Below are 17,193 nucleotides of genomic sequence, written 5' to 3'. Positions count from 1 at the left end.
CTGAGGAGATGCTGACGTGCTTCATCAAGTTTGGATACACCGTTGGGCCTCTTAGCAGAGGTTACCTTGGGGGTGACTGTGAATAGTGTAAACACTTGAAGAATTCTTGTGAATGTGTGTTTCAGAAAATTGAAAAAGAATATAAAGGCTTTTCTGCTCTAGTGTGAAGAGCAGAGGTAACTAGGCATGTACTCATCTATCAGGATCTAGTTGAATATCTGCTGTTACGTACCAGACACATTTCAGAAAGGAAATCCAGAGGTGAAGTTTACATTCTAGTTTTTCTATTTTCTCACAGAAGATAATTTTTCACAAAAGAGGTGGATGGAGATCTCAGGGTGTTGAAATAAATAGTGGGGGAAATTAGCTGTAAACTGAGGAGGGTTGTGCCATCCACTGGTGCTTACACAGTGTCACTGGACAACTCTACATCAGTAAGTTTCCTGTTCTTTGGCTGTTGCTGTCTCTCTTCCAGGCCTGTCAGTGATATCTGTCTGTCTTCTTCAGACAGGAACAGGGCTCCAGTCAAATCCGACTATGCTTACAAGTTCTGAGAGCCATTCAGAAACTGGCCCGTGAGTCATCCATCATGGCTCGAGAAACCTGGGAAGTCTTACTGTTGTTTCTTCTGCAAATTAATGACATACTTCTGGCCCCACCAACTGTTCAAGGTTTGTTAATGAATTTTACCCATATATTTCTGAGCTCCAGTATTGTTTACATTTAAACTTAGTGAACAATAGACTCTGGAAGTTTCGAATTTGCTAAGAATGTTGACAAACCAAAGTTAACAAGTTTAGGCTGGAAAGATACGACATGGGTTGGGGGTGGTGGCACTTCCATTTAATCCCAGAGCTCAGGAGGCAGAGGCAGGCAGATCTCTAAGTTCAAGACCTGCCTGGTCTACAGAGTGAGTCCCAGGCCAGCTAGGTTGACACAGTAAGACTCTGCCTTAAAAAGGGGTGTTTGTGTGTCTAAGTTATTTTACCTTTGGTGATTATTTTGCTAATGTAGAAAACTGTAACTGCGAGTTTTTCCACCCGTGTCCCAGTTCTCAAATAACAACTTGGAGGCTTATTTATTTATGAATAAATCCATAGGCCATAAGCTTCAGCTTGTTTCCTAACTAGCTTATAACTTATTAAACCATTTATACTATTCTATATCTGTTACAAGGCTAGTTACCTCTCCCCAGTTTGATGCTCAGAGTTTGGGTGATAAATTTCCCTTGACTGACTTCATTGGCCATTAGCTTTTTATTGACAGGTGATGCTTTTACACAGTGTACAAGAGATTATCCATACAGAAAAGGACTTGTAATTAAGCCTGTTGGAGAAGGATAGGAACAATAGTTTGTTTTGTTCAGTAGTATAGAGCCTGTCTAGGAAACAGCAAATGCTAAATTAGAGTCTATGGATAATGTATTAGGTGGCAAAGTTGTTATCAAAGTTGTTTAAAAACTGGATAGTGAGGATAGTGAGATACCTTGTTCTTAGAAATGACCCAGGGCCTTGCCCTTGGTAGACAAACACTTAATCACTGAGACTGAGCTCTGCCTCCAGCCCAGAAAACATCTTGTTTGGCAAATAAAACCTCCAAAGTCTTAAGGTGTTTGATTTGGAAGTATGACATTCATTAGCAACTCATAAAAAGCCTCTATTTTTGTACAGTTTTACAGTGTATTTCAGAAGCCCAGCTTTGTACATTAAAGCAGAATATACATAAAGGATGAATTGATAGTTGAGTTCCAGGGTCTGTTCTTATTCTCTGTGTATTCTGGCATGTTTCTGTCTCTGTCATGTTTCTGGATGTCTCTGTGTATCTGGCATCAAATAGATGCAGTGACCAAAGAGTGTCTAGAAGGAGTCATGGAATTGTAATATGGGAAAGGACCTACGATAGGAATGCAGACTGGTACTGACAGTAGCCAGCCAGTCAAAGCCCTGACTCATTGGCTCTCTGCTATTAGTTCCCCATGCTAGTGACTGACCTCAGCAGTAGGAATCAAGCAGTTTGTCCCCTCCTTTATTATTGGAACTTTGATTTTGCTTGTTTGATGTGCACATTTCAATTACTTTCCCTTCTAGTCCTAACTTTATTTTCTTGAGCTGTGCATGGTCACTGCCCCTTCTGGTTTCAGGACTTTGATTAGAAGGACGGCTCTGCCTTCTGTTTAAGGTTTGCTTAGCTTTCTCCACTGAAGGGCAGCTTTAAGCACCTGGAGCATATCGTTGCAGACTTTGGAGTTAGGAAGACCTTGGTATTTATTCTGAGTTCTTTTTTTATTGGCTAATTGGTTTGGAAACATACTGGCATGGTGGTTCACACCTATAATCCCAGCACTGGAGAAGTGGAAGCAGAACGATTGGAAGTTCAGGGTTACCCTTTACTACATAGTTCCAGGTTAACTTGAGTTACATGACAGGACCATGTCTTTAAACAAAAACTTAATAGGTATTTACAAATACCTGTCCTGCAGAAATAAATGAGAGGATTATGTGAGGTCATGTGTGAACTGCTTGGCACAGAAGGTGATTTATAGTGGTCACTCATTGTTGGCATCCATCTTTTTCTTTCTTTCCTGTTTGTCGATAGCTAGAACCTTAAGATCTCTACTAAAAACTAGCAGGGCAATTTGAAAATTCTCAAAAAGTTATTCATTGATGTTCTCTATGATTCTTTCATAGGCACTTTCTCCTAAACATCTTAATTTGGGTATTTGAAAAATTGATACTAACAATATAGCTATTTAATTTTTGAACAGTTCTCCAATATAATGAGTGAAACACTCTGCTTTAAAAATAAGTATGCCAAAGGTATGTTTCTTTTCATTGCCTAGGTGGCATTGCTGAGAATCTAGCAGAGAAGCTGATTGGTGTTCTCTTTGAAGTTTGGTTGCTAGCTTGCACCCGATGCTTCCCAACACCTCCTTATTGGAAGACAGCCAAGGAGATGGTGGCTAACTGGAGGCACCACCCTGCAGTGGTAGAGCAGTGGAGCAAGGTCATCTGTGCACTGACCTCCAGGTAAGTCATTGTCTTCCTCATCCATCTGATGGTGGGGCAACTCTTTTCTGGTTCTGCCTTTATGGGGTTCATGGAATATATTTTGAACAGTCTGGATCCATCATTATTGTACTTTATGGACTGTGCCAGTTTAAAAGAAATAAAGTCAGGGAGATGGCTTATGGTAGAGGTTCTTGCCATGCAAGCCTGAGTTAATCCCTAGAACCCATGTAAAAGCAAAAGGGGAGTTGTCCTCTGACTGCTGCATTGCATGTTATGTCATATTGATACCTAAAGAACTGTGTCTTCTTTTAATTTAGTTTGGTTACAAAAGCTGAATGTGTTGATAATAGCAAAATTGGAAAATGTAGAGTAACATCTCATCATTTAAAAATGTTTTTCAATGTACTTCCCCCATTTTGTTCCCTCTTAATAAAAACAAAACAAGGTTGAGATAGTATTGTTTACTTGTGTTTTTCGTTTGATGTCCAATTTAAGTCATTTTAATTGCATGTATTTATTTGTAAATAATCTTTAAGGTTGCATTTTTAGTAACTTTATAGTCTTAAATAATTTAATAATTTCTATTTTGATAAAAACATACTTTAGAAATTTTGTTGAAGGAATAGTTTATACAGTTTTATATATATTCTGATTGTTTTATTAAAATAAGATCCCTAAATACAGAGTAATTGAGTCAAATGGCTTTGAAAAGTCCCAATAGATGTAGAATATCAGTGTTAAATAAATAAGTTGTTGAATTTAGTTAGCTTTTATGATGCATCATAAAAATGTATTATATTCTAAACATGCATACTAAATTCTGAACTTCATGTAAAGTTGTTATAAGTAAATTATACCTCAGTTTTATTGAAGGATTTACAGTGGTGCCACTTTTTTAAAACTAATAGGAAGCTGGGTGTGGTGGCACACACTTTTAATCCCAGTGTTCAGGAGGAAGGAGTAGGCAGATCTCTGAGTTTGAGGCCAGCCTGGTGTATGTAGTGAGATTATTGCCAGCCTGGTTTCATAGTGAGTTTCATGCCAGCCAGAGCTACCTATTAAGACTGCCTCAAAACAAACAGCAAAATTAAAACCATTCAACCAAATAAAACAACAGGAAAGAAATAATGTATATGTTACTTTCTCATTTAATAATGTAATTATATAGGTATAATAACAAAATACATAATTTATTACTTGCAAGTTTTATAAATAAGTTAAATAGTTTGACTACTTCACATAAAACTTTTAACTTTTAAAAAAAATCTGGAAATCCCTTGTGGTTTATTGTTTTTACAAATCAGTTTTCATATAGCTTTTTTACTTAGGTAAGGCGTTGCAAGATATTTGATCACACTGTGAATCCTGAGATTGTGTTGTTTACTGGAAAAACCTGTTTCTAGTTGTGATCTGGGCTCAGCCTTAGCACATACCTTTAATCCCTTTGGATGGAATACAGATGAGTCCTCAGTACACATCTTCAATCCAAACAGTGAAAGTAAAGTTAGTTTGTAGAAGGAAGCACGCACGTTGGCAAGTGATGTTTAGTTGTGTGGCAGACAAAGTGATGAGTTAGAGAAAGATTTGACAAAATGGGATATGCCCAGCAATCGTGAGAATAGAGAGAAAAGAGACAGCTTGAGAGAGCAGTGCAGAGAGAGGAGGCAGTTTTACAGGGACGGTTGTATAGAGGTAGGTTGTAGAGAGAGAACAAGCTAGTCAAGATGAAGACAAAATGAGCTAGAGAATGAGAATGAGCCATAAGATTAGAATATATTGCCAAAGTTAGTATGAAGCCAAGTAGAATAATTCAATGAGAAACTGAGAGAAGCCAGATTGAACCAATCAGCCTGGAGATGAGTTTTGAGCCAAAACAGCTGAGTAGACCATCCAGAGTTCAGTAAGGAGTGAGCCTTATTCAGCAGTAAGTCTCAGAGGCTGAAAACATTCTAGGTTTAAATAAGATTGTACCGAGGCTAGAAGCTTCCAGAACTAGGCCTAGGTTAAAAGACTGAGGCACTAAGCGTCAGAGACGACAATTAGAGCAAGAGAATAAAAGTTACTTTTACATTTAGGCATGTTTAATCTGTTTTCTTGTATAACGCTTGAATGTTAGTTTAACTTGTTAATAATGGACTTGGTAGCTGGTCTTTACCTGGTGGTAAAGACTATAATCTTTGTTAGTCAGGAGGATCAGAAGTTCATAGCCAGCCTCTGCAGTTTTGTGAGATCTTGTTTCAAAATAAAAAGTTAAAACAGGCTGGGATATAGCTCACTTGTGTGAATGTGTGAGGCCTAGGTTCAATCCTCAGTACCATCAAAAGAAAAACAAGACAAAACCTGAAAGACAGAAATGGACTTAATAATGTGTGTGGTTTTACTTTCCAGATTGCTCCGCTTTACATACGGTCCTTCATTTCCTCCATTTAAAGTCCCTGATGAAGATGCCAATCTGATCCCTCCAGAAATGGACAATGAGTGTATTGCACAAACATGGTTTCGCTTTTTACACATGCTGAGGTATTGTGATTTTATTCATGGCAGGAACCACACTGTACTTCTGCTGGAATGCAGTGTGTTTGCTAAGCACAATCCACTGGAAGGAGCTGAATTTAAACAGCGTGCATGTCTGCATCATGTACCTCCTGTTGTCTCCATTCCAGGGTGCTCCAGTTGCCCTCAGCTGGTTTTGGCCGCCCTCTCTAGGAACTTCTTTTCTTGCTTGTTACTGCATCTTAGATGATGCTGTGTCTCCCAGGACTTTGTCACATTCTTTGGGGACTTGAGCTCCTTTCTCTGTCATCAGTCTCCTAGCCATTTCATTAGCTCAATAAAATAAAATATTTAGAAAGGGAACCTTTACCAAATATAAGAACTGTGGTTCTTAGGATCCAATTTAAAATTAAAAAAAAATTGTTTTTATTTATGTGTATGTGCGTCTCTCTGTGTGAGTGTATGCTGTGTATTCGGGTACTCTTAAGTGGCAAAAGAGAGCATCCTATCCATGAGACTGGAATTATAGGAGGGTGTGAGTCACTGGATGTGGATGTTGGGAACCAACCTTGAGTATTCTGGAAGAGCAGGGTGCGCTCTCACCATTGAAACATTTTATTTGGTGCTAGGAATTGAACTTGAATTTGTACATATAAGCATGTAGTCTACCACTTAGGCATACTCTCATACTTGGACACACAAACACACACACACTTTCTTTCTCTCCCTCCCTCCCTCCCTCCCTCCCTCCCTCTCTCTCTCTCTCTCTCACCACCAGTGTGAGGGAGGTTACTGTGAATTCATGGTGAGACCTTGTTAAACTCTTAGGAAGCAGTTGGGAAAAGATCAAGCCTTGAATGTTGTTCTTAAACCAAGAACTCTTGGCCTTCTGTATGTCAGCTTTCTTCCTTCTCTTGTACATACATACTATCTCTCAGGTAGACTGTTTCCTGTTTCTTCTTTCCCTCTGCCTTTCAGGTGTATGTGATTTAGTGGCATCAACAGCTGTGAACCCTAGCTCTTTTCAATTACTCGAGCTTTCCCTCAAAAGAGATACATTAGGTCAAATTATTTTTGTTAATTAGGCTAAAGTGGTTATGGATTTTATCACAGACATTTGGATGGATTCTTTTTGGATAAATTTTATGTTTTTATTTAAGTGAGCTGTGGGTGGGTCAGAAGCAAGGCTGTCTATGAGGATTACTCAGAAGGGGCCGCTCTGCCCATTGGCAAATTTCTGGGAAGAAGCTGAATGTGATGTGGAACAGACACAGAGTCTGGTCTAGTATGGTAGTTTTCATCCTTTCTCCTGGAAAGCAACAAGGTTCCCATTGATTTTTACTGATGCTGTGCTCAAATATTGTCCTTGCACTTGTTGGTAAGTCCATACATATAGACAGATGTTTATATTAAAATTTTCTTCATGACATTCTTGTTGACTTTATTTTTCTATTACTTAGTTCCAAACATTTAAAAAATTATTCTTTTTTTTTTTAATTTATTATTTATGTTAACATGATTTCTCTTTTCTTTTTTTTTTTAGATTTATTTATTTATTTTATGTATATGAGTATACATTGTAGCTGTCTTCAGACACACCAGAAGAGGGCATCAGATCCCATTACAGATGGTTGTCAGCCACCATGTGGTTGCTGGGAATTGAACTCAGGATCTCTGGAAGAGCAGTCAGTGCTCTTAACCACTGAGCCATCTCTCCAGCTCCTCCTTCTCCTTCTCCTCCTCCTCCTCCTCTTCTGCCTCCTCTTCTTCTTCCTCTTCCTCCTTTTCCTCCTCCTCCTCTTCTTCTTCTTCCTCCTCTTCTTCCTCTTCTTCCTCTTCCTCCTCCTCTTCTTCCTCTTCTTCTTCTTCTTCCTCTTCCTCCTCTTCCTCTTCCTTCTCTTCCTTCTCCTTCTTGTTGACAGGGTTTCTCTGTGTAACAGCTTTGTAGACCAGGCTGGCCTGGAACTCATTGCCTGCCTCTGCCTCTTGAGAGCTGGGATTAAAGACGTAGCCATGATGCTGGGTGAAAAAAATTCTTAAAAAATTAAAACTTTCTAGTCTAGCTTGATTCTTATTCTATGAAGAAAGTAAGTTCTTGATTTTTTTTTATATTGCTTTGTTTTGTTTTTTAAAAAAGAGCAAGCTGGGTATGAGCACTCAGGAGGAAGAGGTAGGGAGGCTAGGTGTAGGAGGCAGATAGAATTGGATATCTATGAGTTCAAGGCCAGTATGGTCTGCATAGCCAGCTCCAGACTAGCCAGGGCTACATAATGAGACCCTGTCTCAACAAACACATAAACAAAAACATTGTATTAAATTCTCGAAGAATTAGTTAAACCATTATTTAAAAAGCAAATGAACAAATAAACATGCAAGCCTGTAGAGAAACATTCATGTTTGAGTACCTGGCTCATCAAATAAAGTCAGTCAGGCACAAACAGTCCTATTCTTTTTTGTTGTTGATTTGTTTGTTTGTTTTTGAGACGGTGTCTCTCTAGATAGTCTCTGTTGTCTGGAATTAACTCACTATAGAGACTAGACCAGCCTGAAAGTCAGAGGGATCTGCTTGTCTCTGCCTGTTGAATGATGGGACTGAAGGTGTGCGCTACTGTCAGGAATAGTCCTAATTCTTAAATTGAATTACATGCATTTTATTACTGCTATAGACATCTGGAAGTGTATAATCAATTCTTTTTCCTTTTCAATAGTAACCCCGTGGATCTGAGTAACCCAGCCGTTATAAGCTCAACCCCCAAGTTTCAGGAACAGTTCCTGAATGTGAGTGGGATGCCACAGGAGCTGAGCCAGTACCCCTGCCTTAAACATCTGCCTCAGATATTCTTTCGTGCCATGCGTGGAATCAGTTGTCTGGTGGATGCATTCTTAGGTGAATTTTGTGTATGTTTCTTAGATGTTTGAAGAACTGTGGGTAGATATTCTATAATTTAATGCTGGAGCCTCATAGGGAAGCCCAGAGAAAGAGGAACAAACTGGGTGGCAAATAATGACCTAGGAAAACTAGTTTCAGCAAATTGTGTTAGCTAGAATGCTATTGTCTTTCTGTAAATCAAACAGAAATACCAAGAAAAAGACAGTAACCTACACTAGACAGGTGGAGACATACAGGTCATTTGCTAAACAGCTTGCAAATTGTAAAACTCATTCCTAAGTGTTTAAATTGCTTAAGCGACTGATTCATGGATATCATTGGTAAACTGTACCTTGTGAACGAACCAGTGTTTTAGTTTTTCATATGTAATATACATGAAAAGTCAAAATATATTTAATCTCTTGAAGAAGAGTGATATTTAGATGTCATTTTCTAAAATAATTGTTATGTATATGTGTTAAATGTATCACACAGTTGTAGATTTTTCCTCTGCCATGGATTTTTTTTGTTTTTGATGGTGGATAAGTGCATAAAAATATGTCTGATACCAAAAATGAAAAATCCTGTGAGAGACAGGATGGTCATTGAAATGTGCAGACTTTAGGTCTTTTGTTTTGTTGTTGTTTGCTTTTTTGAGACAGAGTTTCTCTGTGTAGCCCTGGATGTCCTAGAACTCACTCTGTAGACCAGGCTGGCCTCTAACTCACAGATATTTGCCTGCCTTTGCTGGGATTAAAGGCATGTGTCACCACCACCCTGTAGTGTATATTGTTTTTATTTGCCAGTTTTTTTTTTTTTTAGATTTATTTATTTTATTAATGTGAATACACAGTTGCTGTGATCAGACATACCAGAAGAGGGCATCAGATCCCATTACAGATGGTTGTGAGCCACCATGTGGTTGCTGGGAATTGAACTCAGGACCTCTGGAAGAGCAATCAGTGCTCTTAACCACTGAGCCATCTCTCCAGCCCCTATTTGCCAGTTTTTAAATGATAAAGTTTATTAAAATTTTAAAAAAATAGGAAAACAAGTTAATAGATTTGTTCTGGTTAGATTGCTGTCACACAACAGTCTGAGCTCTCCATGGTTAACATATCATTTGTTTTCACATGTGTGAAGCAGGCCAGGCAGTTGGTTACTGTAGGAGTTTCCTCACTGTCATGGATCAAGATTTTCTGTCTGGTGGCTGTCCATTTTGTTTTGCATTGCCTGATACATGAGATGGTCTCAGCAGCTTTGTCCAGGAGTCAGGAAGGACAGAGAAGCCAGCTTGTCTTTTGTAAGATTTCCTTGGAGGTGTATTCAGTAGTAGCCTACTTCTCTAAGCTTAGAACATGGCCTCATCTTGTTACAAGGGAAGCTTGAAAACAACATTTCTTCTGGCTTCCTATCCAACTGAAGTAGGTTCTGTTGCTTAGGAAGAAAGGCTAAGTGGATCATGGAGCAACTCTGTTTTTCTTAAAACTTTTTTTTTTTTTAAGGCATTTCTCGACCTCGATCGGACAGTGCTCCCCCAACTCCCGTGAATAGATTAAGTATGCCCCAGAGTGCTGCTGTGAACACCACACCACCACATAACCGGAGGCACCGGGCTGTTACTGTGAACAAGGCCACAATGAAGACAAGTACAGTAAGAATGTTCAGCATTGTTGTTCTGCTATATGGAGGCTAACTTTTACAAGTCCTACTACAATTTTAACTGTCTCCAACTTTTCATGTCTATGGACACTTGCTTGTGTTCTTCTGGTAGGTTACTACTGCTCACACCTCAAAAGTCCAGCACCAGGCATCCTCCACTTCTCCTCTGTCAAGTCCAAATCAGACTAGTTCAGAGCCTAGGCCACTGCCTGCCCCTCGAAGACCAAAGGTTAACAGCATCTTGAATCTCTTTGGATCGTGGTTATTTGATGCAGCATTTGTTCACTGTAAACTCCATAATGGAATAAACAGAGACAGCAGCATGACTGGTAAATATGCCCAGAAACATGTAGTCATTATCTCCTTTCTGTTTCTTTCTTTTTAGTCTTTCCTACCTGCAAGATTAATACAGATCTTGAAAAGTACCGTGTTTCTAACCAAGCAATATGCTGTGCTTAACCCCTTCCAGCTGAACCAATAGAATCGTGTGAAGCTTTCTTATCTATCCTTTTTAATGTGTATTTTATGAAGCTTAGCTTTTGTCTGGTTTTATTAGGGACACTTCAGGTTAGCCACTTTCTGTTGAATCAAATTCCATTTTGTAGGTGACCTGGAAATTCTCTTTATGTCAGCCAGGATGATAATAGATATATGAATGACTAAAGATTTTGGGTGAAAATTCACTCATTGAAATGTTTTCTTAGATTTTTCGCAGCCATTTAAATCATCAGTACATGTAAATATCAGGAAATTTTTACTTGCTTCATGGTAGACCCTAACATCTCAGGTTTTAGTCTAGGAAAAAAAAAATGATCTGCTCTGTAACTTTGTAAGATTTGTAGAGCATTATTAACAAGTGAACTCCAGTAGCTTTATTAGATTTTACTATAGAATGAAATTGTCTAATAAAATTGGATTTGTCAGCTTACCAGTATGCTTGATGCAAGTGCCAGATGGATGGTGAGGTAGTGCAGAATGTTTTGATTGGTTATCATCTGTCTTGCACAGTTGAATAATAATAATGGCTGGCATTTATTGAGTTCTCTTAGTATGTGCCAGATATCATGTTTATGTATTAATGAGTATATTAGTTGTTTTCTGAAAAGTACTTTTCTACAGGCATTGGAGACAGACTGAGGTAAAAAGATGTCTGATAGTGTTATTTTCTTGAGAGTATCATTTTCCAGGAATAGTGTTGAATCCAAGGATAAAATTAACAATGTTCATAAGAGCCTCTGTTTGTTCTCAGACGCTTATTCACAGCTAGGTATATACTTATGAATAGTTCATAAATGTAATTATTTTGGGTGTTCTTATGAATCCTTTAAATAATTTAGAAAAGTCTTAAGTATGAAGATGTTATAGGACATGAGGTTGCATAAATGAGTTAGAAGTTCTTTTGCTTGCTTTAGTTTGTTCAAATTCAGGCACTTTATATTTTACCATTTCCTCATTACAGTTTTATTTATGAGCTTGAGTAAGTGAAAAGTTTTTAAAAACCATTCATGGGTATATTTTCATTATGTCATATGCCATATATTTGCGTTTTCTGAACCATATTTATTAATTTATATGTTATTGTCCAGAGTTAGTCAGCCATTTATTCATTTATTTATTTATTTATTTATTTATTTTGATAAGGTATAATTCTTATAATGTAAACTAACTGTTGAGAAGCTGTTGGCCTTGACATCTTTGAATCTAGCATGGCTCAGTCTGCTGCTTTGTAGAAGGCTTGTATAATGAGAATCTAGAGCTTTCTATCTCTGGAGAGTTTGTAACAGCTTTGTTTGCTCACTGCACTAGAAAATAGATCCAGAATTCAATGATAAATGAGCAACATAGCACTTTTGCTTAATAACCTTGTGCTTGGTGGAGAAATGAGAGATGCTCCTCCTGTCTATGTCCAGAGATGCTAAAGGCTGTTACATCACCCAGGAGATCTGAGGTGTCCAGATAGTTAAAGTGCATTTAGAGTGCTCCTGGGTGCCGGTCTTGAAGTCTTGGATGGGAGGTGCAGGGGTTGGGGGGTATCATGTATTTTCTACGTACTGGCTGCCATCAAGGAATTCTGCCATGCAGTTCACCTTTAACTCAACTATTTGCTTCTTTGAATTGTTAGCTTTCAATTTAGCTCATGCACTGTGATTTGTAAAAGTAACATTGAGCTGGGAAGGGTTAATAAACTAAAAACTTTAATGCACGTTATGGGCAGTTCAAAACCTCACTTCTTTGTAGCTATGTAATTTTCTTTGTTCATTGTTTTGCATGATACAAAATCATAATTTTGGACCTGAATGCACAATTTCCTATGTTTTTGAATTAGCTTGTGGTATCGTAAAGCTTTAAATCTAACTTTGAAAAAGCTAAAAAGCTTCTTAATTTATTGTAAAATTTCACCATCTTTAAAGTATTTTATAATTACTGCTGTCCTTTGATTTGTTTCCATTTATTTCTATTATCTTGCAGCATCTTTTATCCAAATTCTTCTTTCTTATAAATCTTGTAAGTAGGAACCAGAAGCTTCTCCTTAATCGCAGTCATGTTTTTATTTTTTCCATAATTCCATTAAAATTTTTGATTGTCATTGTCTATTGTAGTTTTTGCACTTGGGAAGAAAACTATTTTTTCTGTGTTTTGAATGGGGAAGATTGTTGGCAAAAGCAAATTAATCTGCCTGAATCAATCCCATTATTTCTGTATACTAGTCTGGTCATGTCATGAATTCCAGGACTTTGCACTAACTGTGTTTTGGCTTTTTTTTTTTTTATTTAGCTTTAAGCTTATTTTTATACAGATTTAGTGTTTGATTTGTATGCATTCTGCATGGAGTGTTTTCCAAATGTATTATTGCTGGATAGCTTATTCAGGACTAAAATGGCTCATGGGAAGTTGCATAAAGATTTATGCTTGACTCTGCTTCTATTAAGCCTCCTATCATTACAAAACAATTTAAATATTTTATGTAGAGTAATAAAAGATTTCAGAGTGATCTGTGTGCTATGAAATCTTTTGTTAAAAGCAACTTTCGAAGGGCTTCTGTTTTGTTGACAACGAATGACCATGATAATCCTCCTTACCAACCTAATTTTCTGATTTATCAACCTCGCGTTTGCTGCTGTCTGTGGTTGTTAAATTCATTCTCATTTGCTTGGTTGGGCAGCTCTCTGGTGTGTGGTTTGGGGCTGGGTGGGTGGTGGGAATGCCCTCCATGCCTTCCTTACTCGGTTCTTTTCCTTACCTTGTCATGTCGTGAAGGACTCAAACTGGCATGCACTTGCCCTCTTAATTACTTGGTCCACTTGGGTTAATTGTATAAATTTTAATTGCTACTTTTCTTCATGGTTAAGCATCATTCTATAGAAGGAGGAAAACAGAAAATAAATGATATTAAAGGCAAATTCTGTATATATCTGTATGCAGATGTATACAATTAAGAGTCTTCTGACCAGAAATTCAATGAAAAAAAATCATTTTTGTAGAATCTGTTGGCAATGTTATTGTAAATTAATTGCTGTCTATTTCAAAGAAGATATCAGAGAGCCCTTTAAACAGTAAATTATGACATAGTTGCTAACCAAAGTATTATTGGATTCTATTGAAGTAGTTATGTAATGACACCAACATTTGATCTTTGTGTCCAGGGTCCCATGAGCCTATTTGGCATTTTGATAAAAGTAATTAAAATGCTCCTTTTTTTCTCCCCAGCCATTACAACACAAGCTAGCATGGAGTTTCGACGGAAAGGGTCCCAGATGTCAACAGACACCATGGTTTCCAATCCTGTCTTTGATGCAAGTGAATTTCCTGATAACTATGAAGCAGGAAGAGCTGAGGCTTGTGGGACATTATGTAGAATTTTTTGTAGCAAGAAGACTGGAGAAGAGATTCTGCCAGCTTATTTATCCAGGTTTTAGAATTTTTTTGTTTATTTTTGCATTTATATCATTTGATAGTGAAATACTATTGTGGCATGGCTTGGTAGGCTAAATCAGTAAGCCATTGTTAGTCTGAAATGCTTGCCAATGTCTTCATGTAATTGAAAACTGTTTGAATTCTTTTATTTTACCCGCCTCTTCAGATTTGGTAAAGACTTTTAAGGTTTTATTCTAGAGCTGTTATTTATTCTATCATTTGTAATTTCTGGAGAGATGTGGAAGTACCACAATAGTTTGTCAATAGATTTTTGGAACAATGTTAGGTTTTGTGTACAGTCCAGAAATAAGGCACTGTGAATCTTTACGCCAAGGAGTTTAATGACTGTAGTGAATAGATTCAAGCAAAATTACAGTGATTCAATAGGAAGCAAAAGTTGGCAGGAGAGAGTCATAGTGGTTTTGAATGTTTGGAGGAAACAGCAGCTCATCCTTAGCCTAGAGGGTTCAGGAAAGAGTTCTGGCATATTATTAGATGTTTTTACTGGATTTAGAAAAGATGGGTAGTATTTAGACTGTTGGGAGGTTGAGTAGGATTATCTTTTCCAAATCTCTGGCTTCCACCATCTGTCACTGCCTCTGCCATCCATTCAGCTGCTCAGACCACAACCTAGGCATCATTTGCCTCTCCTTCTTTCATCTTGGGTTGATTATTCAACTCCTACCTTGTAGCATTTAACTCTCTTACTTTTCTCTTCACTCTGTTCTTACCATGACACTTCAGATTTGTTATTCTTTGGAAATTTATAATTCTTGATTCTGCTTTGCTCTTCTTCACTACTTGTTTACATGGTGGCTGAAGTAGGGTTACAGTCAAATAGAACACTGAGATAGATACCTGTATTTCTAGATGCTTAGGAAAGAGGGAACCAAGTCTGAAACATAAGTCAAGAAAAACATGGTATATAATCAGAACAATTTTAACCATAGGCTCTTATCTTTCAGTCTGGTTTAAGTCAAAGAGAATAAATTATGAGATGCTAGTAATACTTAATAAAGTTTAAGGTCAAGCAATACAGTAAGGCATATAAAAAGTGGGAATCAGGTCTGGAAAGTTTTCAGGGACCAGAGCAACTCTCCTGCCTCCTGGGCTTCTGTCTGCTAGAACTGTTTCATTCTTCTGTGCAGATCATTTTCCTTATACTGCAGTGTGCTTCTAAACTCCTAGTTGTCATGCCCTTTGTCGAGAAGTCCAGTGAAGTTAGTTAGCATCTCTGAAATGTGAGAGTCTTGGGAAAGAAGATCTGGTGTCTGCCTTTCCTTTAGCTACGAGTAGCTGTAAGAGAAGGTCACATAGGTGTTGAAGTTTATTCCTCATGAGGAGGACCCATTTCTCTGAGGGAGACCTTGGGCTGGAGTTATTTCAAATTGTATCAACAGTGGGAAGGGAGAGGGTTATGGACTTGAGCTTTCTTTCTAGTTCAGAAGACTGGGTGAGGGGTCATGTGGCAAACTCAGCAGGTTTGTGAGAGGACAAATGATGTATTTAAGTTTCAGTCTTGGATTTCAAGGGCGTGTGGGCTATTTATCGAGAGCTGCATATTCTCACACGTGCCTGCTTAATTGAGTTCTGGGCATAGAACATACCAGTGAGTGAGGCGATTGTTTAGAAAGGGTTTTGCAGAGAAGGAAGAAGTGTCTTGTGACAAGGAATAGAGCAGTGTATTTGGTCTTGAGTAACAGGCTACTGGATGCTTAGTGACTTGATTATAGTTGGAGGTTGTAGGAAAAGGAAGATATGTTCAGGTGGATTCCTCAAGGGGATCTTAGTGTGATCTTCATACTCTGATGAACACAGAGTTGGCTGGGGCTTCTTTCTCTCATTAACCCTCAGAATCAGTGAAGGAAGGAAAAAGATAGGCTCACCTCTGTTTCTTAGAATTGTGAATGCTACAAAAATTTACTACTTTAGAATTTGATTAATTGATTCTACCAGTTGATAAATACCCAGACATTTGTTTTGGTGTGGGTATCTCATTTGTAGGCACCTGTAATTTGATGTACAAAGAGTTAAAACTTTTTTAAAAAAGTATAATGGACATGGAATCACATGATTTTTGAATTGTTGACTCCTAGTAGTTCTTTAAAGTCTAGAAATTAGAGTGCAGAGTGGACAAAGGCTCTTCAGATAACTATGTAGAAAATGCTAATAATTTGGAAACATTTGATCAGCAGTTTGTTTAAATTTTTTTTCTTGCTTTCCTAGATTTTACATGCTTTTAATTCAAGGTTTGCAGATAAATGATTATGTGTGCCATCCTGTCTTGGCCAGCGTTATTCTAAACTCCCCTCCTTTGTTCTGCTGTGACTTGAAAGGGATTGATGTTGTGGTTCCTTACTTTATTTCAGCTCTTGAAACCATTTTGCCTGACAGGTAAGCTGTTACTCTCTACTCCTGTGTCAGTTGTCTAGTCTGACGGGGTCTGTGTTGGTACTCCTACTGCTTGCTAGTTTGTCCTATCTAGTTGTTTTCACAGTCCAGTGGGGCCTAGGCTACATTGAGTACAGAGCGTCCAAACATTCTCCGTCCCGGGGTGCCTTCAGTTCTCATATGTCCTTGGGCTTACTGGATCCTTTCTGACTTGGTCTAGATGGATCAGACCTGAAATCCTACTGTTATAAAGTAGGCCTTACATTTTCAGTCAAATTCTAGCTTAATTCAGTAAGCATGTAACATAGCAGTTCTCATATATACAATGCTTGGGTGGGAAAAATGGCATATATGAAAGTAGCTAAAAGTACTCTTTAGTTGAAAAATACTAATAGTTTTTTATTTTTTTGGCAGAGAACTCTCAAAATTCAAAAGCTATGTAAATCCAACAGAATTGAGAAGATCATCTATTAATATCCTGCTTTCTCTGCTGCCCCTCCCTCATCATTTTGGCACAGTCAGATCTGAGGTAATGTTTAATTATTTCTTTCTCTGTCTCCCCCCCTCCACCCCCAGCCTTTTTTTTCATGATGCATGGTCTTGCTAGGTAGCTCAATTTGGTTGCAAACTTAAAACCCTTCTGTGGGACAGACATTCTGCTAAGCATCATTATTAACAGAGCAGGGCTTTTAAAAGTGGTTTTCTAGCACTGCATGGTTATGCAAGCCTTTAATCCTAGCCCTTGAAGTGGGAGGCAGGCGGAGCTTCGTGAGTTTGAGGCCAGCCAGGGCTATACAGTGAGACCTGTCTCAACATTCAGTAAATAAACATATATTTAAAAATACACATTTCTAA

The 17,193-nt window shown here is 38.0% G+C and overlaps 1 protein-coding gene across 3 annotated transcripts in view; it reads left to right on the top strand.

Moving 5' to 3' along the window:
- The window catches only part of Ralgapb (Ral GTPase activating protein non-catalytic beta subunit), an 89,900-nt gene that overhangs the window by 19,550 nt on the left and 53,157 nt on the right, over positions 1-17,193 (top strand). For all 3 annotated transcript variants that reach the window (XM_028786558.1, XM_028786560.1, XM_028786559.1), the window contains exons 4-12: positions 508-671; positions 2,840-3,026; positions 5,397-5,528; positions 8,210-8,388; positions 9,876-10,024; positions 10,145-10,361; positions 13,741-13,942; positions 16,174-16,341; positions 16,753-16,867. In XM_028786558.1, the coding sequence (XP_028642391.1) occupies positions 508-671; positions 2,840-3,026; positions 5,397-5,528; positions 8,210-8,388; positions 9,876-10,024; positions 10,145-10,361; positions 13,741-13,942; positions 16,174-16,341; positions 16,753-16,867 (1,513 nt within the window). The remainder of the gene's footprint in view (positions 1-507; positions 672-2,839; positions 3,027-5,396; positions 5,529-8,209; positions 8,389-9,875; positions 10,025-10,144; positions 10,362-13,740; positions 13,943-16,173; positions 16,342-16,752; positions 16,868-17,193) is intronic.

The sequence above is a fragment of the Grammomys surdaster genome, unplaced genomic scaffold (assembly GCF_004785775.1).
Source record: "Grammomys surdaster isolate TR1022 unplaced genomic scaffold, NIH_TR_1.0 125561, whole genome shotgun sequence".
Classification (NCBI taxonomy): domain Eukaryota; kingdom Metazoa; phylum Chordata; class Mammalia; order Rodentia; family Muridae; genus Grammomys; species Grammomys surdaster.
The sequence above is the reverse complement of the archived record's forward strand: the minus strand, read 5'-3'. Positions and strand labels throughout refer to the sequence as shown.